Raw genomic sequence first — 25,321 nt, forward strand, 5'->3', positions numbered from 1 at the left:
TTGAATTTGTATGTCTGGCATTTAGCACAGTACCTGTCACATAGTAGATACAATAAATGCTTTGTCTGTCTATCTCTAGCTAGCTATCATTACCCTGGGAAGGAAGTAGTTTACCTAGATGGGGTGATCTGGCTGCAGTGATCTGAATTCATCTAAGGCAGCTTTTAAATGTTCTCTTACTAGCTCCCTATTTTTCTTGGGATGGATGATTCTGAAGGAAAGAACAATTCATGACAATTCATAATTCTTTGCACTTTACTGGTTTTTTTGTTTTGGTGGGGCATTGAGGGTTAAGTGACTTGCCCAGGGTCACACAGCTAGTAGGTGTCAAGTGTCTGAGGCCACATTTGAACTCAGGTCCTCCTGAATCCAGGGCTGGTGCTTTATCCACTGTGCCACCTAGCTGCCCCACTTTGCACTTTATTATTACAAACAACTCTATTACCTAATCCTTACAGTAGGTCTGTGATAGAGGCAGTATATTACAGTTCTATCTTAAAGGTGAAGCTGACTTGGCCAAAGACACAAAACTCTGGACTTGAAATCAGGCCTTCTGAACCCAAGGGCATGTTCCACTGTATTGTACTGGGAATTTGGGTATTCTCACTATTCTACTCTATTGTTCTGTAATCATCATCCTTGACTCACCAAAGAGGGTAGTTTCCTGGAAAATCATCTTTCTCCTTCTCCTTCTCCTTCTTCTTTTTTTGTGGGGCAATGAGGGTTAAGTGACTTGCCCAGGGTCACACAGCTAGTAAGTGTCAAGTGTCTGAGGTCAGATTTGAACTCAGGTCCTCCTGAACCCAGGGCCAGTGCTTTATCTACTGCACCACCTAGCTGCCCCCCCCCTGCCCCCATCTAACTTCTTAATTCCCTGGGATGTATCAAAAACCCCCAAAACACTGTACCTACTTCTCCCTGTTCTACTTAGGGTCTTTTATGACCATCAGTGCAGGTGCAGGTTTCAGCCAGGGTCCAGCTGAGGCCATCTGGAATAAAATTGGGACTAGGAGTAAAGAGGAGACTATTGTCACTCACTGGGTATCCTTGGAAAACCTTTGTCTTCATCCTCATCTCTAAAATGGGAACAGGGCTAGAATTTCTCATACTTAACCTAACAGCATCATGGAGTCATGAGGATTAAATGAGGCAACACCGCCAGGTCTGAAGAGGTCATGCTATTTTCTTATAAACTGACTTGTATTGGGCTCAAGTAGTCTAGAATTGGTGTTATATTATATACATTTTTTTTCTTTTTAAAAAACATCATTTTACGTCTATGACCATACCACCCTGAACATGCCTGATCTCATCTGATCTCAAAAGTTAAGGGGCGGGGGGAAGCTAGGTGGCACAGTGGATAAAGCACCAGCCCTGGATTCAGGAGGACCTGAGTTCAAATCTGGCCTTAGGCACTTGACACTAGCTGTGTGACCTTGGGCAAGTCACTTAACCCTCATTGCCCCACCAAAAAAAACAAAAAAAAAACAAAAAAAGTTAAGCAGGGTCGGGCCTGGTCAGTACTTGGATGGGAGACTGCCTGGGAATAATGGGTGCAGTAGACTTAAAAAAACAAAAGCATCATTTTAAGTTGTTCAGTTTTTTCTGATTCCTTGTGACCCCACTTGGGGTTTTCTTGTCCAAGATAATGGAGTGGTCTGCCATTTCCATCTTCAGCTCATTTTACACATGAGGAAACTGAGGCAAACAGGGCAAAGTGACTTGCCCAGGGTCACAGAGATAGCAAGTGTCTATGGTCAGATTTGAATTCAGAAAAATGATTCTTCCTGACTCCAGGCCTGGCACTCTATGCACTATGGTGCCCCCTAGCTGCCCCAACATTTTAGGAGCAGATGTATATTTGAAGATGCTTTATATTCAGGTTAATATGGTAAACATAAAAGGGCTCTGAACAGCATGGAGAGCCTATGCAGACTTAAGTGGTTTTATATATTCACTTATGTACACATGCACACTACTTATTGCAAAAAATCTATTGACTTCCAGCCCTGGCTCAGTGAAACATATGGAATAGTAGGGGAAACATTCCCAGGGCAGTGCACCCCTGAGAAATCAGAACCATTACCTTTGCTGCAGCTCAGCAATGTTACCCAACTTTCCAAGAGAGACAATAACTAGAGCCATGGTTCTTAACCATTTTTGTGTCACGGACCCCTCTGGCAGTTCAGCGGAACTTCTGGACCCCTTCTCAAAATGTTTTTAAAGACACAAATTATGTGCAGGATTACAAAGGAAATTGATTATATTAAAAGTTATCAAGATTTTTTTTTAAAACAGCTCACAGAGCCCAGGTTAAGAGCTCCTGGACCAGAGAGAGGGTCAATCACTTGGCCACAACACTGCTGGTGGACTCTGGGGAAGAAGGGGAGGGGCTGAATGTTTAGAGACAGCAAAAGGTCTTTTCCCCTTGAAGCTTTAATAAGGAGACTGTTTCAGAATCAAATGGTGACTCCATTGTCCATCTCTTCGTGGCATATTGTTAAAAGCACTGGATTTGGGTTCAAATTCCAACTCTGCAGTTTACTATAAGTGATCTTAGGGAGAAAGTTACCTCAAGGGGGCCTGAGCTTTCTTGGCTATTAAGTGAGGAGGATGAACTAGATATAATCTTGAGGATCTCACCTAATTCCTGCCTTTCCCTACTTAGCTGAACAAGATAATCATTGCCATGGTGGTTTTAGCAGAACTGCAAGTAAAAATCTCCATTTATATGGGCCAATGGGGAGCAGGATAGTATCAGGAGAGGCCACTGGATTTAGGAATCCAAGACTGTCTACTCATTAGCTACTTAACTTGATTTTTTTTTTTTTTTTGCAGGACAATGGGGGTTAAGTGATTTGCCCAGGGTCACACAGCTAGTAAGTGTCAAGTGTCTGAGGCTGGATTTGCACTCAGGTACTCCTGAATCCAGGGCCGGTGCTTTATCCACTGCGCCACCTAGCCGCCCCCCAGCTACGTAACTTGAATAAGCAGGCCTCTGATTTCTGTTTCCCCGTCTGTAACATGACATGGCTTGGTCTTGACCATCAGGATTCTGATGATGAGAGGCAGTAATCATGTCTTGGAAAGAGCTGGAGTTGGACTTGGAGAGTCTGGGTTCAAACACTAGCTCTGCTCCTTACTATCCATGACCTTGGGAAATTCATCTCCTCGGACCATGGTTTCCAAATCTGCAAAATGGCTGGGTTGGGCTAGATGATCCCTGAGCCCCTTCCAGCTCTGTACCCAACAAGATGAATATATCCCACCCCAACTACAATTAGCGCAAATCCCCAAGAGTGATGAGGCAGCAAGAGGCAAAGCCAGAGAACTTAAAGAGGGCACAAGATGAATGTCAGATAGACTGGATTTGATTAAGGTTTTATTCTGCTTTTTTTTTTCTAATAAGACAAAACACTACAATCCATTCAACACCAAGTTGGACACTACAGTGATTATGGGATAAAGGGAGTGCTGAAGGGCCATGAAAAGGTATCCTTAGTTTGAACACTGGATGTCCAAATCCATCAGAGGTGGAAAACTTCTCCCCACCCCTCAGCACAGAAAACAAAATCAGATGAACATCTTTATTTTATCATTAAATATAAGACCACATGGGGGTCTCAGCACTGGCCAGCATCCAAGCTATCAAAACTTACTTAGTAGGAAACTAATCTCACTTGTACCAATGGTGTCACCATTGCCCTTAATTTCTTTTAAAATCAAGTACTGTAAGATGTCTGCCCACCCCCAGGGGGACAAGAGGGTGGGGGAAATACAAACTGACAAACTTCCCATCAACTGATGAAGGACGCACAAAACAGTAAATGCTCATTCAGCCCAAGGGGCTCCCCCTTAATTTTGAGGTTTCTTATTGTGCCTCACCAGAAGGCCACCACCAGGATGGGCAGGTCCACTCCTAGGACTAGAAGGAGATGGTGGCTGCTTGCCTTAGTGTCCTGGAAAGGTCCTACAGGTTAAAAAAGTCTAAAAGGGATTTAGGAAGGATTTGATTTGTGTGGGGCTGGGAAAAAGGTTTTTCTCCCCCTCCCCCAACTCAGGTGGAGAGGTTTGGAAGAATGGCTGCTTCTAACACTGGGAACTGGGTACTCTTGGTGGTTGGAATTACATTGTACCTCAGAAAAGACAGGGGCGATTGTGGGGCAGGAGATAACTGAATGTGATGGTAAGGACAGATCTCATGCTGCAAGCACATTTCACAGAACTGAAACAGCTGAGCTACTGCCATGGTCTCCTCCCCTCAGTGAATCCAGAGGAAGAAAAAACCTTCTCCATTGGGGCTGAAAGCTACAAGGCACATGGCTCTGTCCCCATAGGACCAGGGCCACTTACAGGGACCACGCTGGAGGAGCCAGAAGTTGGGACCCATGTTCCTAACTTCCTGTACAAAGGGAATTCATGGTGGCTCTGGCTGCAGTGATGGCTAAGGAAGCTCAGGTATGGGGATAATCTAGACGGGGGAAATCCTGGGCCTGATCTCAGGAGTACTGCAGAGCTCTCAACCTTCCCACCCTTAGGTCCAGTTCAACTGAGACGGACAATGTATTTCATTATGAAATAGGAATTGTGATCCCTCTCTTCAGTGCTGAGCAAAGTCCAAGGCAGAAGGGAATCAGAGAGTATGTCTTCAAGGTGGGAACCAGGGAATAAGCCCTTGCTACCAAGCCACCCTACACCAAGGTCATCAGGAGTCCACTTTGCTGGAGAAGTTGGGCCATCTGACCTGACGGTTTGGCCTGCGGAACAATGCCGAAGGTTCTGTGCCTGGATATCTTGACAGTCCTGAAAGGATGAGGCAAGAGTAGCTTCTGACCTAGCCTCCTGGGCTAAGCCTGAGCTACCAGCTGGCCTTGGTTATTTCATGTTCTGGGAGGGCCTTTGGCCTTCCTTTAATCCCTCACTATATTGTTCTGAAGCCATATTCTCCTCAAGGCCAAGCTAGTTTACTCAGAACAAAGGGGTTTAGGTCATGCCAGCCAGCAGGGGAGTGGGGGTGGAGTGAGGGCTGGGTGGAGGGGTTCAGCAGGCGGGAAAGGTGCTCCTCTCTTCTGCTGTGAGGTCCTGTGGCTCCCAGCAAAGACAGTGGGTAGGAAAGGAGAAAGTCCACTCACATCCCTCCCATTCCCAGGCGAGGGGAAAAAGGGACACTACAGTAAATCAGGCCAAATCCCCATCTAGTCCACAGAGAGCAGACTCGCCAGAGGAGATCTGGAGCCTTCGTGGAAGCCAGGGTTAGCAGCATCCGTGGAGAAGTAAATAGCTTCAGGAGCAGAAGGGTACATACAGGGTGCCTGTTCCAAACCAAAAAGAAAAGATGATGATGAAGAAGGCTTAAGTAGTGCTGTCCATCCACTTCCCATCCCCAGTACTGAGCACACATACAATAGCAGGGAGTGTCGGACACCTCCAACTGAATAGCAACTTACTAACTGGATGAGCCTGAGGAGCCCCTTTGTTTGTACAGGAGAAAGAATGCTGGATTCCCCACCCCTTCCCACACCACCCCTTAGGATCCTGAGTGGGTCATTTACAAAATAAGGCAGTTGGCCTAGACAGATGGTCTCCAGGGCCTTCTAGCTCTCTGAGCCTCAGTTTCTTCTTGTATAAAGCGGGGAGAATACAAGGTATTTTGTCTCTTCCAGGGTCATTGTGAACAAAGTACTTGGTAAATTTAAGCCTTGGCTTCTCTACTCACTAGACCATACATATGGGGACCTTGGACCTCCCTCAAACACCCTGGCACCAGGGATACCATGGGAAGAAACAAGTAGGCCACACCACCAGGAGAACAGAAGCCCCGTGAAAGTAGAAGCTGTCATTGAAAAAATGTCTGTTTCTCCTGTACACCTAACAAAGGACCATGATATCGAGTAAGTGCAAATTAACGGTTTTTCAGACAGAACTTCCCAATGATCCCATTCATTTCTCTCAGTCCTGCTGCCAGCAATAAACAATGTGTATTCATTCAGACTTGGTCTCTCTACTCTAATCAGGAGTCGGAAATGTTTACACACCTGAGAAACAGTAATCACATTAACCAGCTACCTAAAAAAAAGAACCAAAGCCAACCAACCCTGATTCAGGGTTGAAGAAGAATCCAAGTCAATGAAAAAGCTATAGCATATAGAATATATGGCCCCCAGTTAGAGGCTGCACCCCAAAAATCAGAACTTTAAAAACAATCAGCATGCATGCACTAGAAAAACTGTCCGAAATGTAGCATATAAAGAATATTTGCTGGGGTGAAAAGGTTTTAAATTATTTCTTCCAATTCAAATTAAGATTATAAGACCATAGAGCTCGAGCTATAAAGGACCTCAGATTTTAAAAATTATTATTATTCGACTTTCTCATCACTGCTCAGTTTCATGGTAAGAGAATGCCAAAGAGGACACACTCTGGTTTTCTAAGAAGTATGATCTGGGGAGAAAGTATAACTTGTAGTCAGCACAATACTGTTCACTATTGGTTTCAATTGTAATAGGTCTTTTTTTTTGGGGGGGGGGGCAATGAGGGACTTGCCCAGGGTCACACGGCTAGTAAGTGTCAAGTGTCTGGGGCTGGATTTGAACTCAGGTCCTCCTGAATCACTATTGGTTTTAAAGGTAGTTTTCAGGAGTGTGGTGACTTCTCAATGATCATTTCCTAGTTTATCTTTCTTACTCAGCTTGTACGCCAGTTTTTATATTGAGTCTTTCCCTGAGATCCTCTGGCTAGATTTCTCTCTCCTCTAATTCTATTTCACTCTGTATTTTGCTCAAGAACTTCTACTCTAGTTTTTCTTATGGCTATTTCCTTATGTCTTCTCTCTGACCACCAGATCGAGTATCTCCTTCAAGGCCCCTGCATAGTCTCCTGAATAGAACATCGGTATCATAATACTATCAATGCCTTGCATTTGACATCACTAATAATATCAATAACAGTGTACATTTCCATGCCACTGACTTGCTTCCCTCACAACTGCAATGGATGTTGTATTTCATCACTATCCTTATTTTACAAAGTTGGAAACAATCAGAAGAAGAGTCATGGGGAATGTTTATTAAGTGGCAATAGGAGTTTGTTGGCAGTTGGTAGTACAGTGGATGGAGCGCTAGGTCTGGAGTCAGAATGCTCATCTTCCTGAGTTCAAATTTGGCCTCAGACACTTACAAGCTGTATGACCCTAGGCAAGTCACTTAACCCTGTTTGCCTCAGTCTATTCGTCTGTAAAGTGAAAGGGAAATGGCAAACCATTCCAGTATCTTTGTCAAGAAAACCCCAAATAGGGTGCCCAAGAGTCAGACATCACTGAAATGACTGAACAACAAAAGGAGGAGCTTAATGGACCATTTCTCTTCCACCATCATAGTTCAATTTAACAAGGCCCCAAAGGTATTATTTAAGGGTTTTTTTGTAGGACCTTTTTGACTGGGAACTCCCTACACCAATATAGAACTGCAATTTGTGCTCTTATTCTTTGAAGGAGGTTAAGTGACTTGCTCAGGGTCACACTGGCAGCACGTGTTGGGCAGGCGAAGACTTCCTGACTACAAAGGCCAGTCCTTTATCTATTACACTTGACTGCCTCTTGTTATTAGATACTTTAAAAAATTGACTTGCAAGTCAGGACTAAAGTCCACCTCAGATGCTGCATGGAAGTGACCTTAGACCTTTGAAAGTTACATCAATAGAGCTCAAGTTATGGCAGTTCCTATTTTGAGGGTGGACCTGTCAACAGATTCTACCTGCTGTCTGAGGATCAGCTGAGCAAAGTTTAGAGAAGTTCATCACTGGGTTGACTACCAGGTAAGAAACTATTCTCTCACAGTGTTATCATGAAGTGTCACTGACTAAACCATCTGCATTAGTATCAATGGAGAAAATACCCACAAAGATGAAGTCACTGATCCCTTAAGTCATTCAGTGAATTGATCCTAACTTATTTTTGACTGCCCCTGCCCCAAATCTTTCATTTCCAACATTCCCATAAAGACAAAGACAAGAACACAAAATTAACTAACTCTCCGTGTGTCTCTTCACCATCATCCCTGGTCTGCTGATCCTAGGCTCCCCAAGGCTCACTGAACAGCAGCCTGGGTTGGCAGCCCAGCAGGTGGCACCTCCACCTTTTGAGCCCATCCCCAGGGCTGGCTGACTATGGTGCAGAGGCGAGGCTCTCAGGTGAAAGTAACTGGATACTCAGGCACCTCTTGGTAGCTTCTGGGAAGGGCCTTCTACCCAAATCACATGGCTCTGCTGTACTCAATGCCACTCTTGGCAGAAATGCTTGACCACGGCAAAAGACTGCAAAGAAGACTCTGGGCCTGGCGATAAATCCGCTGTGGAATTGAACACGGGCTCAGGTTGGCTAATGCAGACCCGATGTGCTGAATGTAGTCAGTGGGACTCAGTTAAGGAATATCTTCTCCAAGTGACCTTCAAAACAAAACAAATACCCCCATCTTCAGCCTCTCCCCAAATAAAGATACTCAACTTCAATAGCCATTTCATTACCATCACATTTGCTAATGTAGAGGATTATGGACAGCACAAAATTCTCCCTGGAAGGCTAAGCACTCTTCAGTTAACTTGAGCTATATATCCAAGAGCTTTTGCAGTCATATAGGAGCAAAAGAGCCAGTTCTCAGGCACAGAATATATCTATGGTGTAAACATGCCAACAGACAGGGAGCTGGGGGGCATGAACTGGGAGATGGGGACAGGACCTTGGGTGACATGATAGCCTGGAGAGATTCCAGGAATTACACAAAGATCAGAGAACACATAGACACAGGGTCACTGGGTTTTAGAGTTGGAAGGGCTCATCTAGTTCAATGCCCTCATTTCACAGATGTGGATAAGGCCCGGAGTTTCTGTGTAAGTGGAGACCAAATTCAGGGTTCTTTCTACTACATTCCAAGAAGATTCTTCAAATGTTCTTCAGATGTCCATTATAAGGTAAGTTTCTTGACTGAGGGCAGGTCCTATCTCACCTCCATCTTTTGTATCCCCAGTACCCAGTAAAATGCCTGCATACAGGAGACAATAAATGCTTGATTCTAACATACATATATATATATATATATATACACACACTCCAGTTCAAAGAATGCTAATAGTAACAAAAAAGTTCATTTCTAGAATAGGTCATAGGGAATCAACTTTTTGGTTAGTTTTCTTGAACAGCAGAAAGACTTGGTAGATTCTCTTCTTTTAAGCAGATTGTAAGCTGAGGGCAGGGGCTGTTTCATTTTTGTCTTCGGATCCTGGGTGTCTAGCACAGTAAAGCTGGCACACTGTGGACACAATGTGTATTGACTAATTCTAAGACCCATAGATACACCTACTCCTAGCATAAACTGTAGATAATCAATCTTTTGGTTAGGTTTCTTGGACAGCAAAAAGGCTCTGCAAGCTCTTGTCCTTTAAGTGGACTCTAAATTCCTTGAGGGAAGGAACTATTCCTTTTTTTTTGTCTTTACATCCCCAGTGCCTAGGACAGTACTTGGCACACAGAAGACACTTAACAAAAGTATTTGTTCACTGATGAGTATGGGTGACTAACCCCTGGGTCATTCATTTGACCTCATCCAAAACATACTAAATAGTATTACTCCTGGGAATCCTCTCTGCCAACTTCCCATGAAAGAGACCTGGAAAGAATTAGAGAGGAAATAATACTTTCAACTCATGTCCTGTCCATAAAGGAGGAGGATCCAATTTAAATCCAAGGGAAGGTCTTATTTAGATCATAGAAAAATTATTATTCTTATTTAGGACCCAGAGGATTAAAATCTATCTCTAAATCTTAACTGGAATCTTGGGAATACTTCGTGGTAGGAAGGACCCTGTGAAGAGCCTGGCTGTTGGTTTTTTGTTTTTTAAGTAGATCACATAGATAGTGCTTTAGAGTTAGAAAGTAAGTTCACAGACATTCTCATTTAATTTTCCTAACAAGCTTGTGAGGTAGGCAGGACAACTATTATTATCAATCCCCATTTTCTGGATGAGGAAGTTAAGGCTCAGCTGTCACATAGTTAGAAATGATAAATGGGGCAGCTAGGTGGCGCAGTGGATAGAGCACCAGCCCTGGAGTCAGGAGTACCTGAGTTCAAATCCGACCTCAGACACTTAACACTTACTAGCTGTGTGATCCTGGGCAAGTCACTTAACCCCAACTGCCTCATTAAAAAAAAAAAAAAAGGAAAAAGAAATGATAGGCAAAGGATCTGAATCCAGGTTTTGTTTTTTTAAACTTCAAACCTCTTTGACATGTGTAACTAATTCAAAGATCACAGACTTAGAGGTGACAGGGCCTTTATAGGCTATCCAGTCTAACCCAATTATATTACAGATTGGATAAATGAGGCCCAGGGGAGTTAAGTAACTTGTCCAAGGTCACAAAGGCAGTGTCAGAGGCACAATTTGAACTCAGGTCCTCTGACTCTGAAGTCATTGATTGCACTATTCAGGCTCCAAATCATGCTGTCCCAAGATTCCCTTGGAACATCAACTGGTTTGGGACAAATGCTGTAGTTATCTCACTGCTGGCTTGCTGAGAGTGATCTGAAGGAGACTACCCTTCTACTTCAGCCTCTAGTCTTCAATTTGCCCTAGGAGAGAGATAACAAGCAAAACCTTTGTAAATGAAAGCAAAGGATATAAAATTGTCCAAGGAGGATGCCCCCCATTGATGTAGAGTACATAGGTGAAGCCATCTTTGAGGACTCCTCTTATGGAGTAATAATAGGGTAGATAGTGGTGTTGCTTAAAGTCTCTATTTTCATAGAAGTTTATTGCTGTATTGTTAGTGGTGAGGACGTGCAGGTAGATGGCTTTGCAGTGGTCTTGAGCCGTGGTAGATATGTGATCCTTTAGGCTTTCAAGTAAAAGGGAACCTAGCAAAGAAAGAGAGAGAAGGGGGGGGGGGGAAGGGTTACATACAATTGGATCAAGAGAACCACCACAGAAAGTACCCTCAATCCTCCCAATCCTTCAAGTGCAGCTCATCCTCGAGGCCCTTCCCAAGTCTTCTCGCTAGCCTGATCTCATGGCACAATCTACTCCTCTCTTGTACTTCTTATAGTCTCATACAGTTTTAAGATTCTACAAAGGCCATGGGTACAGAGGAAAGGACAATGAATTTAGAATCAAAGGCCCTGGGTTCCAATGGCTGCTCCACTGCTTTTAGCTGTGTGGCTTTAGATAATCATGCTATCTATCTCGGCTTTAATTTCTTCATCACGCACTTATACTATACCTACCTTGGAGGGTGGTTGTGAAAAAAAGTGTTTTGTAAATTATGAAATGCTAATTGCAGTGAATGTGAGAGAGTAGTAACACACTCTATAAGCACATCAAATCTCATTCCAGCTACATTATAAGTTCCAGGCATAGAGGGACTGTATCTCAATCACCACTGAAAATTCCCTCTGGAAGCTATTACCAGGCTCTCTATATAGCAGATATTTCATCTTCAAGTATTCATGAAACACTTACTATGTGGCAAGCACTGTGCTAAGTGCAGAGGAAAAGCAAAGCAAAAAGAAAAGCAAAGCAAAAACATGGTCTCTGCCCTTAAGGGACTCACAATCTAATGGGAGAGACAAAGAGTGAGGTACGGTGTCAATTACAAAGGTAATCTAAAGGGGCAAAAGCACCACCAATGAGGAGGATCAGGAAAAAAGAGGCTGAGAGCTGAAGGGGTCAGGGAAGCCAAGAGGCCAAGGTAAGGAAGAAGGGCATTCCAGGCATGTTGCTGCCCTCCCCAGAACATAAGGTCTTTGAGGGCAGGGGCTGTTTCATTCAATGCCCAGCACAGTACTTAACCAGTGTTTGCTGGATGAAAATAGATTCCTTCTTTGGAACCCTCTGTGGACTTTAGTATAGTGTTAACATCACAACGTCCTAGCACTAAAATTCCTGAAGTCTGAAGTTTGTTTCTATAACAAACGATCCAATTATTTCAGAAGCACGAACTTGGCTGAATTTAAAATCCTACTGAGTTTAACTTGTCTAAAATTAGTCCAGACTTTCTAAATTTATTATGTTCTCTAGAGCTACAAACTAAGTTGGGTCAATGTCAAATAAGTCCAATTAAATAACAACTATTGGTTCAAACTATTTATGACTAGAGAAGATAAAATACATTTTAGAAAACTTAATTATAGATAATCATTTACTAGGGTAAGACAGAGCCTGCATTGAAGAGAGGAACTATCTGCTTACACAAAATGCCAGGACTGGGCCCCACCTGAAGAAGAATGAATGTGAAATTGACATCTACTTGTGAAATTCAAGAACCCAATTAAAAATAAGCCACAATTAATTCAGAAAATATGCAACTCCTATTATGCTAATGTATGACTGTAATTTTTTTTAAAAGAGCCCTCAGTTCAAACAAATTTATTACAGCTGCCTACCACATGTCTGAATTCCTTTCATTCCTTTTTTACAACTCTATTATTTGGCCCTATTGACTTATCTATCTTTATTACCTCAATGAGCTATTATTCCAGCCAAGCCAGTCTTTTTTTTCCTTTAAATACATTTAGTAATTTTTATATGCAGTAATAATCAATTCTTCTTACTACTTTCCCCACTGAAACAACCAAAAAGAAAAAAAGTAAAACAAAAACACAGTCCAGCAAAACAAATTCCCATGTTGCAGATTAGTCTTTTCACTGTTCCTCGTATGTCCCGAGTTCATTCCCACTTCAGAATGCTTACCGATGATGTTGTCCTTGACAGAAACCTCTTTTCTTCTCCTCTGACTTTCCAAATCCTATGCATCTTTCAAGGTCAACTTAAGTCTCTCTTTACTCAGACTCAGAACATTAGAGCTTATGAACCCTATCTCATCTAACCTCATTTCACAGAGGAGACGCAGTAAGAGGCAAGTGATTTTCTCACTGTCACAAGAATCAAAGGCTGGACTCACTCACTGCCATCATAATTGATAAATCAATAAGCATCAATTAAGTAATAGACATGTTCCAGGCACTGTCTTACATGATGGAGTACTTCTGTGACCACCCTCATGTTCCCATCTCTCTTTCCCCCAAATCCCTACTGCTCAAAGTACTACACAATTCAGCACTTAATTGCTTGCTGACTGCCTTATATGCATTAGCATTATCTCTCTGTTGTTGTTCTTGTTGAGTTGTTTCAATCTCTTTGTGACCCCATTTGGGATTTTCTCAGCAAAGATACTGGAGTAGTTTGCCATTTCCTTCTCCGGCTCATTTTACAGATGAGGAAGCTGAGACAGAGTTAAGTGACTTGCCCAGGGTCACACAGCCAGTAAGTGTCTGAGGATAGATTTGAACTCAGGAAGTTGAATCTTCTTGCCTCCTTGTCCTGTCTCTATCCACTGTGCTACCTACCTGCCTATTATCTCTCTAGCTAAATAGACATTTCCAAGGCCAATTCTCTATCTATTATGCCACCTACCTCCTACTAAGAACAAAACAGAGTGAAACATTTTTTAAATAGGGTTGCTCATTTTCTATTTTGGTCTCTGCAAAAACAATTATCTTGATGGCTTCACTTCAGTTGTGGAAATTCACATATGTGAGAAGATAATTAAGTATTCTTTCTGTTGCCAACTTTCTTTGAAAATCAGACAAAAGTAGAGATAAAAGATGCTTTATGCATACAGGAGATGTATGGAGGGGAAAGAATGTGAAAATCTCAAGTTTTCAGGTATTTTTGCTCATTTACCATTTATATACTTAAAAATAATGTTAAAGGTAGCACTGTCTTAGCTCTGATTTTCATGTCTATGGCTGAGATGGCCCTGCTGAATGTGTCAACTGACCAACCAACCATACCAGAGGCCAACATCACAAGATGTATCTCAGGTGTTGACAGAGGACAGTGTTGTAACACGGCCTTAAGGAGCCCATTAAAGACAAGCTATAATCCTCATCTTAAAAAGAGTTTACAATTTAATAGAGAGATAAGATACTAACAGGTACCCAAAATGCTGATAAACCTATTGGTTATAAAAAGGGGCTATGACAGTGGGGCCTAGCACAGCTCCTCTCACCTAATGTATTTAGTGAGTGAGGTGAGAGGGTGGTTTTACTTATGGAATGGGAAATGAGTGGGCTTAATCTGGAAAGACATCTTGGAAGAGACAGCCTTGAGCAATAATTGAAAGAGGGGGGAAAGCAAGGTGAGGCTGAGAGGAAGGAATGGCTGCATTACTTGCAAACTAAACGGTCTTGACTATGCCACTGGTCTCCTTCACTGCGTCTGTTTCCTAATCTGTAAAACTGAAGGAAAAAACCCCAAACCCCAAACCCCAAAAAACCCATCACTTACACTGCTTCTCTCTTAGGTGTTTGTAAAGAAAGTGCTCTGTAAACGGCAAAGTGCTATATAAGTACTATTATAGTATTGTTCCCACCAGACTACTGAGACCATCTGGGGATGAAAATGCCATATTTATAGGCAGGCTCTAGAAACAGCCTATAGTGGTCATCCTCAACTCCTCAATCTCCCCCACCTCTTATGTCCAAATGAGTTGCCAAATCTCATCGTTTCTGTTTCTGTAAACATCTCTTGTGTAAGTCTTAGCTTCTTAACTGAATGTGGGGATTGTGAAAAATCTGATAACAGTAAAACGTTATGTATACCTATTTTCTATCCCTATATGCCCAGGGTCATGTAAAAATTTCTCAGGTGAAAAGGGATAGAGAGTAGAAAGTGTGTAAGGTCCTGATATAAATCCCCTTCTTTCACTAAGCCATGAGGCAAGGTCAGGCCTGTAGCACTTCTCTCCTGGACAACTGCAGAAGTTTTCTAATTGGTTTCCCTGACTCAAGCCTCTTCCTACTATAATCCATTTTCCACATGGCCATCATGGTGATTTTTCTAATGTCTAGATCTGACTTTGGAGCCAGAGGGGCAGCTAGGTGGCACAGTGGATAGTATGTGTGTGTGTGTGTGGGGGGGGCCTGGAGTCAAAAATACTCATCATTCTGAATTTAAATCTGGTCTCAGACTCTTCCTACCTATGTGACCTCTGGCAAGTCACATAACCCTGTTTGCCTCAGTTTCCTCCTCTGTAAAATAAGCTGGAGAAGGAAATGGCAAACCACTCCAGGATCTTTGCCAAGAAAACTACAAAAGGGGACACAAAGAGTTGGACACAACTGAAATGACTCAACAATACCTATCATGACCTCTAAGACACTCCAGCTTTTTTTCTCATTGAGTTCAATGCTTGGCTCACAGTCTTTCCTCCCCAACTACTGCTCTTATACTAGGGGGCTTGAATATACACACTGATGCTCCCTCAAACACTCTGCCCTCTCAGTTCCTCAACGTACTCATTTCCTATCTCCTCCTCCTCCATCCCACCTCAGCTACAAAGACGGCCATAGCCTTGACCTTGTCACTCCCCCACACATACTACTTCCATGCTCATGAACTCTAAGATTCACTTTCTTTTTTTTTAAAATAAAAGTATTTTATTATTTTCCAGTTACATGTAGAGATAGTTTTCAACATTTGTTTATATAAGATTTCCACGTTCCAATTTTTCTCCTCACTTTCTGATCACAATCTGTTGTTGTTCTACCACTCTCTCCCTCTGTCCTGCAGCCCCAAACCCTGTTCCTCATCCTCACCAAGACCTCTACTGCTTTGCCCCCTTTCCCTGCACAGGCAACACTATTCTTTCTTTGGCTTCAGACACTTTCTAAATGTATGACCCTGGGCAAGCCACTCAACCCGTTTGCCTCAGTTTCCTCATCTGTAGAATGGGGCTAATAATACCACCTCCTTCCCAGGCGTGTTTTGAAGATCAAATGAGATAATTATAAAGTGCTTAATTAGCACATGGTGAGTGCTACATAAATGTTCGCTAATATTAGTCACCTCCAGGATCAAATATAAAATCCTTTGTCTGATGTTCAGTCCTTCATGAGTACCCACACTTTTCTAGTCTCTTTCTACTATTTTCACTCCCATGTATTCTTCTATTCAGTGACACTGGCTTCCTTGCTGTTCCACACACACCACACTCCATTATCTGAATCCAGGTATTTTTACTGGCCCTCCTCCATGGCTAGAATTCTCTCCCTCCTTATCTCTGCCTTTGTTAATCCTCCTTAATGCCTTCCCTCTATTGATTATCTGCAATCTATCCTATCTAGAACTTATTTGTACAGGGTTGTTTGTATGTGGTCTCCCCTGCATTCGACTGTGAGCTTCTTGACATCAAGGGCTATCTACTGCTTTTCTTTATCTTCAGTGCTTAGCATGTTCCCTGACACGTAGGAGATGCTTAACAAATGTTCACTGACTGATTGAGGCCTAACAGATAATCCCTGCCCAAAGAGATTTCTCTCAATCACATTTTTTCATTTGTATTTACTTGGCACTTGTTTATTGTCCTGAATTGTTAGCTTTCTTTTCAGTGTATGAAGTGGAACTCTAAAGTAACAAGATTAATTTTCCAAGCTACACAGGTTAAAAAAAAAGTCTCACATATGCCTTATCTCCTCAACTGAGGCCTAACAGGAGGATGGGGCTGGGGTTATATTATAGCTCTTGGTGTCAAGCACTGTACAATTCTCCAAGAAGGTGTTTAACGTTTGTGGACTGACATCTCTGCCATACTTAGAGAATCAAAGAACCTTAGAATTGAAAAGTACTTTCAAAGTCATTTAAGCTACTTCTGGTGAAACATGGATGAACAGGGAGATTGTGAATATTAGTGTTTCAATATACATAGAGTCATCAAAAATCCCAAGTATCACACCAGAACAAAGTGGCTGCCTTGCTCTGGAAGGATTCATGTTAGAAAAATTGCCTATGCAAGACCTGGAAGTCTAGCATTTTTTGTACCTTGTGGTACCTTTTTCTTAACCATTAGGGTAAAATTTAATTACTTAGTAACAACAAAAATTGAACATTTAAAATATAACAGTTCGATACAATGTTCCTTATAGTTCTATTCCCCTCAAAAGCAGACAATTTACTCCTTTGATTTTAGAAATTAATTGTATGAAACTTTTTTTAAAAAATAAGATATATTTGGAACTCCAAACGATCACCAACCTGAAAGGCACACATTTCTAAACTTTATCTGTTTATTATGCAAATTTCCTTTAGAGTTGATGATTAATCTTAAAGATATTTCCCTGTTTTTCAAGTTTAAAGGTACTGTTACCATCTGTGCAAATATAAACTTCATCTTTTGAAATCTCTTGCCTCCTTAATATTATACTAAATCTTTCTTTTACTTCAAATAAACAAACTATATTAATTTTAAAACTTATTTTTAAAACTCTGAAAGTGTGAATTCCTTGAACTCTTCAAAGGAATGATAATTTCTTTAGAATGAAATGGTCTATTTGGCTATAATACTGAAACCATGATTAAGATTTCTGCCCAATAAAAGGTAAGCAAACTACCTACATTCTTCCAGCAAACTGTTATCAAATAGAATTGGAAGGGGCTTTTTTTTTAATTTACAAAAAACATTTAGACTAGCAATATATAAGAGCACAATTTGTTAATATTTCTGTTTGACAAGTTTTCAAAAAACTTCATGGATAATTAAAGCAAAATCCCTCATTCGGCCAGCATGCAGTTATTAATTTGGAAAACAGAGGTACAAAACCAAATTATTAGCATGCTTCAAAATAAGCCAAAAAATTCTTTTGAAATCGGTGGTTATTCAAGCCACAAAATAAAATCTGGTGACTGGTCTGTGTAGAATGCTACTATAGGCATACAAAAGTTGTTTGTCTACCACAGAGGACCCAAGACATAAAAAACACACAGCAAACTGTAATGTGAGCCAAAGTCATAGGAAACCTGCTATGTAGCTAACAGGTTTCAGTTTTTCAATTGTGAAGCATTGCTAAACTTTTCCAGATAGATAACTACTTCCTTTTTGGGTAAGCAAAACTATGTGGCAGCTTTAGGACCTGACAATTAATTGAGGTAACTTTTTAAACATGTCAAATTTACTCCCAGCACTACCAGCAGCATACAGAAGTGTGTGGGGTAGAGAAGAATAACATTAAAATTCCAATCTGGAATTTTAAAATTAAACCAAAACTGTGCGTGCTAAAATCAGACTTGCAGAGACCTGGGAAAGGGCAGAGGAAGGAAATCTATCAGAAGATCTCTTCCAACATCAGGCTCCATGGCCTGGTCAGTCTCTCTTTAGAAGCTTCTATTCCTTTTCTTTTTCTTGGAAATAAAATTATTCATAAAATATTTAATGAGATTAAAGCATGTTTTAAACATCATTTTTAATTTCAAACTTTATTAATAGTATATTATATGGGGGGGGCAGCTAGGTGGCACAGTGGATAAAGCACCGGCCCTGGATTCAGGAGGACCTGAGTTCAAATCTGGCCTCAGACACTTGACACTTACTAGCTGTGTGACCTTGGGCAAGTCACTTAACCCTCACTGCCCGACCAAAAACAAAAACAAGACAATAGTATATTATATAGCATTTAAATAGCAGAAGAACAGTCATAACAATATATAACCCCCCCACCAAGTACTGCTTAAAAACTCTCAACAATTCTTTCTGTGAATCCTCTCTTATTGCCTATAAATACAGCATGCACAAAATACTGGCTTCAAAGAAACAATAAAACAAAATAGTGTATCCCCAACTGTAAGTTGTAGCAATTTTATTGCAGTATATTAATTTAGATGTTTTATTAAGCTCCCAATTGTAGAGTTGTTTGGTGAAATGGTATTGAAGAAGACAGGCATGTTAATGCATTGTCAGTGGAGCTATGAATTGATTCAACTATTTTGGAAAGGAATGTGTAATTATGCTTAAAAAGTGACTAAAATGTCGATACACTTTGAACTGGAGATTCTACTAACAGGCATATATGCCAAGAAGTCAGACAGACAGAAAGGTGTTGCATATACCAAAATGCACACAATAGCAACTTTGTGTGGTAATAACAAACTGGAAATAAAAATGTCCATTGGTTGGGGAATCACTAAACGAGTTGTGGGTAAGAAACATAGTAGAATATTGCTCTATCATATGAAATAATGAATTTGAAGAATCCAGAGAAACCTGGGAAGATACATGATGATGCAGAGTGAAGTAAGGAGAACCAGGGGGAAAAAACAACACCGTGTGACTACACAATGTAACTGGAAGGAACAAAAAAATTATAACGTTCCAGGCCAGGCTCCAAAACCTGCATCATTTCACTGGAGAAGTGGGAGGCTATTGGTGTGGAATATGATATGTGCTGTCAGACCTGGTTAATATATTGGCTGGTTTTGCTTAACTATCATTTCTTTTTCTTTGTTATAAATAAAGGCTCACTTGCTGATGCGCAGAGTGGGGAAGGAGGTTAGAATATAATCATAAAAGAATGAGATGAAAAAATAAAAGGCATCAATAAAACTTTTTAAAAGTGTATTAAACATTGGAGGAAAAATCAGAGGAAGGATAAGTCAATATCTGGGCTCCAATGCTACTGCTTCCAACAGGTCTCTGGGGGATCTTGATATGGTCACTTCTAAAGGCAGCATGGTGTGATGAAAAGAGAATTGGCTCTGAAGTCAGAAGACATGGTTCAAATCCCATCTCTGACACTACCTATGTGATCTTCGGCAAATTACTCAGCCTTCTTGAGCCTCAGTTCCCTCATTTGTAAAATGAAAGGGTTGGGGGGCAGCTAGGTGGTGCAATGGATAAAGCACCAGCCCTGGATTCAAGAGGACCTGAGTTCAAATCTGGCCTTAGACACTTGACACTAGCTGTGTGACCCTGGGCAAGTCACTTAACTCTCATTGCCCCACAAAATTATTTTTTACATATATATATATATATATATATATATATATATATATAATTTTTAAAAATTAAAATAAAAAAAGAAAGGGTTGGACTAGATGGCCTCTGAGGTCTCTTACAGTCTAGATCTAAGATCCTGGGATATCTTTGCAAATCTCAAAGGTCTTGTCCTGCTCTTAACATTCTATGGAACAATTATTTATTTATTTATTGGTGGGGCAATGGGGGTTAAGTGACTTGCCCAGGGTCACACAGCTAGTAAGTGTCAAGTGTCTGAGGCCGGATTTGAACTCAGGTACTCCTGAATCCAGGGCCGGTACTTTATCCACTGCACCACCTAGCCTCTATGTAACAATTAAACAAAACAACACACAGACTTCTACTTCTTTTCCTCTGAGAGATTCAGTGGAATGTGGTGGAAAGACCATTAGACTTGGCATCAGAAGATCTGGGTTCAAGTCTCTGAGTCATGACAAAAGGCAAATAATGTCCCCTCTCTGAGTGCCATTTCCTTCATCTGTAAAATGAGAAGATTCACACTACCTACCTTCTTACAGGGTTATTGTCAATAAAGTGCTTTGTAAACCTTAAAGCACAAGAGAATTATGGGCAATTAGTTCGGAATTCGTTTCCTAGGGCTGACACTCAATTTCTGATTTTGGCATTTCCACATTCATGTTTTGAACCCAATGCAAGAGAAAAAGTCAAACAAGGGATCCCAGCACATGGCCCACATGATCAGCCTTACCTATTCCATGTTTTCTGAATTCTTTTACTACTCCTAGACTTAAGATGTATGCGACCTGTGTATCAACAGAGAAGTTTGAGGCTAGAATATCTCCGTCCTGTAGAGAATTTAAAAAGAAAAAGAAGTGAGGTTAATACTAGAGGCAGACATTCAAATAATGGAAACTGGACATGGAATAAGAGACCTGGGTTCATATCCTGGCTCTGATACACTCTTATTAATAAAAATGGGTATATTCATATTTGCACTACACACTTAAGAGGGCTGTTTTGAAGAAAGTGCCTTGTAAATTGTACAGAGCTCTACAGTCATGAAGTATGGCAATGGCAATGCTAATTTACATTTCTTTGGTGTCTTAAGGTGTCCAATGTACTGTCCTTAGTACAAAAAGAATCATACCCATTTTACAGAGAAGGAAATTTGGCCTCATGGGGTAAAGTAACTTCTAGAGTCACCAGGCAGTACCAATAAGTACCAATAGCAGAATCTAAACCCACGTCCCTCTCATGACTCCATACCCAGTGTTCTTCCCATTCCCCCACCCTGCTTTTCACAGTGTTATGATGTCAGGGAGAACAATTATGCCCTTACAGAAGTGATCTCTTGGGGCCACAGTCAGAAATAAGTCACTAGGCTGGGACAACCAAGATGACACTCCATTAGGGCAATCCTTGTGTTTGCTTGGAAAAGTGGGACTCTTCCTCTTCCTTTTTATTTTATTTATTTATTTATTTTTTCCCTGGGACAACGAGGGTTAAGTGACTTGCCCAGGGTCACACAGCTACTAAGTGTCAAGTGTCTGAGGCCAAATTTGAACTCAGGTCCTCCTGAATCCAGGGCCAGTGCTTTATCTACTGCACCCCTTCCTTTTTTTTTTTTTTTTTAGTGAGGCAATTGGGGTTGAGTGACTTACCCAGGGTCACACAGCTAGTAAGTGTTAAGTGTCTGAGGCCAGATTTGAACTCAGGTACTCCTGACTCCAGGGCCGGTGCTCTATCCACTGAGCCACCTAGCTGCCCCCTCACCCCTTCCTTTTTAAAAAGAAAAATATGGACAGGAAAATGCTAGCTGTTTGTTCTAAGGTGTAAATATTTCAGACAGATATGGGATCTGTTTGTGAATCCATCTTGTGATTCACACCTATTTTACATTCAAACTTATGAGGAGGCCATCTGGAGGGACCAGAATGCTCCACTGATATTCATATTTCTTCAATGTCTAACAACTTAAATTCCTAGTCTTGCTCAGAAGCGATTTCATTTCAAAGTCTGAATCGACATCACATGGGTACTGCTTGGGTGGCTAAGAGATAAAGGTGTGGTGGAGAGACCTTGGATTTGTAGTAGGGCGACCCCTGGTTCCATCCCTTACAAGTCACTTAACCTCACCAAGTCTCAATTTTCCATATGTACAATGGAAATAATGATACTTGCAAGATATGATTCCTTGCTGCCATAAGGAAACACTTTATATACCATAAAACACTATGTGAATGTAAGATATGAATAGTACTTTTTTTTTTTTTAGTGAGGCAATTGGGGTTAAGTGACTTGCCCAGAGTCCCACAGCTAGTAAGTGTCTGAGATCGGATTTGAACTCAGGTACTCCTGTCTCCAGGGCTGGTGCTCTATCCACTGCGCCACCTAGCTGCCCCGAATAGTACATCTTTGAACCAACTACTGCTTAGAGTAAAGAACAAACAATGGCTCTCATCCTCAAGATCCAAATTATTTAAAAAGGAAACAATATGAACAAATAACCAACATGGAAATACAATAATTACAAAAGTAAATACTATGGGGCATGAAATATATAGGAACATTTTATTTGGTGTCTGTTCAGGTCAGAATGAGAAAAAAAAATTTTAAATGAAAAATTTTGACAACAGAAATAAGTACAGACAACAAAGGAAATCTTCCTGGAGCCCAAGGCTCTGAGATTTATTATGTCAGAGAACAGAGAAAGGCTAATATGACTGATAAGATAAGACAGTTTAATGCGAGAGACAAGATCACAAACAATTTCATGTCTTGGAAATGTCACTGACTGTTGTTTCTAATATATCCTGATTGCTAAGACCCTGGCATTAAGAAACACACAGACAGGGGCAGCTAGGTGGCACAGTGGAAAGAGCACCAGCCCTGGCTTCAGGAGGACCTGAGTTCAAATCTGGTCTCAGACACTTGACACTTACTAGCTGTGTGACCCTGGGCAAGTCACTTAACCCCAATTGCCGCACCAAAAATCCAAAAAAAACCCCAAAAGACAAGAAACACACAGACAGACACAGACCGATAGACATACAATACCTAAGGGGTCAATGACATCTACTGTGCCTAAAACTGTAAAAAAAAATTACATCAAATCCTGCAAGTACTAATCTGATTCCTCAGGCTGTGGGAGGCCAATTGCAACAACCAAAAAAGCAAACAATGATTCTGCCAGAATCTTTATTTTTCCTTCTAACATTTCTGTCTTTAACTGAAGTCTTGTGGGCCTGTGTGCATGTGTGTAGGTGAGCTCAGTTCTTTAATCCTCTGCCACAAAAGCTCTAACTCTGGGAGGTCCTAGCAAACTAAATGAGCTTCAAATATGGACTGGCAACAGACTGTTTATTTCTTACTTAAGGATCATATCAGGGAGGCTAAGTGCCAAGCCTCATCACCAGCAGACTGACCACCAGGTGATGAAGCGCTTCTAACCACAATAGCTCATGACAAACTAAGAGAATGGAAGACACATTTCCCCCTCCCAACTCCACACTCTTTTACTACTGGACAAAATAGAACATAGGCATTTTCTGAAGGGTCAAAACTACTCTTCCACTTACCTCTTTATGCACCTTTGTCCTACTTTTTATTTCAGCAACTATCATACCCACAATGGCTCCTCTGTAAGTTGCAGCAAGGGAAAAAAATTTCTTATTTGAAGTGATGTCACGATACCATGAGTCAGGGTACCTAGAGAGAGAACCAACCAAAGAGATCAGTGGTGCTGGCAGGGCCGCACCTCCTGCCGGACTACTGCAATAATGTGTCGGTGCACCTGCCTGCCACAAGTATCTCCCCACTGTACTCCATCCTCCACTCAGCTGTGCCTAAATTACAGGTCGTTTCCTCTAATCAATAAACTCCAGTGGCTCCCAGTGATCTCCAGAATCAATGATGAAATCCATTCAGGGTCATTCACATAAACGGCACTCCCTTCCCCTCCCCGCCCTTTTCCATTCTTCTTATGCTTTCTCCTCCCCATTTACTCTGTGATCCACTGACTACGACAACAGCCTCCTTACTATCTTCCCACAAGACACCATCTCCCTGCTTCCAGCACTTTCACAGGCTCCCTCTCAGGCCTGGAATTTCCTCCCTCTTTATTCTCTGGCATCCCCAGCTTCCTTCAAATCCCAGCTAAAACCCCATGAGGTCTGTCCTAATCCCTCTCAGTGCCTTTCCTCTGAGATTATTTCCAATTTACCTTGAATATCTCTCGATTATGCATAGCTTGTGTGTTGTGCTTCCCATTAGACCGTCAGCTCCCTGAGGGCAAGGACTGTCTTTTGCCTTTTTTTGTATCCCCATTGCTTAGCACAGAGCCTGACACATAGCAGGTGCATGATAAGTGCTCACTGACTGACTAGCATGTATTTTAAGACAATATGTATGCAGTATGTTCATTAGAGAAATATACTATTATTGTTCTCTATTGCTTTAAAGGGTTATGCTGATTTATCAAGTTTTGTTCAATTAGATGATTAAAACATTTTTCTGTGCCTTTCATGTACTCCGTATCTAAACATGCCACATTTAATCAATTGCCCAGTCAATAATGTAGTTTTTTGTTTTGTTTTGTTTTTTGGCGGGGCAATGGGGGTTAAGTGACTTGCCCAGGGTCACACAGCTGGTAAGTGTCAAGTGTCTGAGGCCGGATTTGAACTCAGGTACTCCTGAATCCAGGGCCAGTGCTTTATCTACTGCGCCACCTAGCCTCCCCAATAATGTAGCTCTTAAATCTCTTTGAATGCTAGTTCAGTATCTGTTGCAGTCCCTCCTTTCTACTCTGTGCTCCTGGGCCCCATATTAAAATACTTGAATGGATTTGTGATCTCACTGTTCCCTCCAACAATGGGAACTGCCACTCATCCACACCTGCCCAAGCTCTGTATGACTCTTGTTCGTGTCCTCTCCCAGGAGTCCACCCAACCTGATAACAAGGGCACTGTCCACTAATAGTTATTCCTCACTTTCAGCACATACCCAGTCCAATTTTTTATCTTTTTTTTGGTGATATCCCTCACTCCAGTTCTTCTCTGAAGTTTCTTACTTGTTACGTATCACAGCCTGCTCAAACCCACTGTGTGTTACTCCACTGTATTCTGTGAGTGATATCTTTGGATACTACAATAGAACATTTCCAGCAGCCATAGACTACCCGTGTTACATGAATGTAATGGAATATTACTGAACAGCAAGAAACTTTGTTCATGAAGGATTCAGAGAAGCATGGGAAGACGTCTACGAACTGATACAGAATGAAGAAAATACCAGGAAAACAACATACACAATGACTACAACAATAAAAAATGAAAGAAAACAACAAAGCTATAATGACCAAACTTGGCCCCAAAGAAAAGATGAAAAAATATACCTCTCTCTGAAGAGGTGGGGACTAGGGATGCTGCAGAGTGCACAGACTGTCAAATTCAGTTGATGTGTTGGTTAGCTTTGCAGAGCTGCCTTTTACCCTTTTTCTTTTCTTTTTTG

The 25,321-nt window shown here is 41.4% G+C and overlaps 1 protein-coding gene across 2 annotated transcripts in view; it reads right to left on the bottom strand.

The window, feature by feature from the left end:
• Positions 1–3,360: 3,360 nt before the first annotated feature.
• The window catches only part of NAA60 (N-alpha-acetyltransferase 60, NatF catalytic subunit), a 60,722-nt gene continuing 38,761 nt past the window's right edge, over positions 3,361–25,321 (bottom strand). Inside the window, exons 3-7 of one of the 2 annotated variants that reach the window (XR_006354056.1) lie at positions 23,392–23,521; positions 20,562–20,658; positions 10,670–10,904; positions 8,028–8,406; positions 3,361–5,312 (exon numbers count right to left, since the gene is read on the bottom strand). Coding sequence is in view for 1 of the 2 variants with exons in the window: in XM_043975146.1 (XP_043831081.1) it covers positions 8,250–8,406; positions 10,670–10,904; positions 20,562–20,658; positions 23,392–23,521 (619 nt within the window). In the remaining variant the exon portion in view is untranslated. The remainder of the gene's footprint in view (positions 5,313–8,027; positions 8,407–10,669; positions 10,905–20,561; positions 20,659–23,391; positions 23,522–25,321) is intronic. The other variant, XM_043975146.1, reaches the window with a different exon arrangement.

This window comes from Dromiciops gliroides, chromosome 1, assembly GCF_019393635.1.
Source record: "Dromiciops gliroides isolate mDroGli1 chromosome 1, mDroGli1.pri, whole genome shotgun sequence".
Classification (NCBI taxonomy): domain Eukaryota; kingdom Metazoa; phylum Chordata; class Mammalia; order Microbiotheria; family Microbiotheriidae; genus Dromiciops; species Dromiciops gliroides.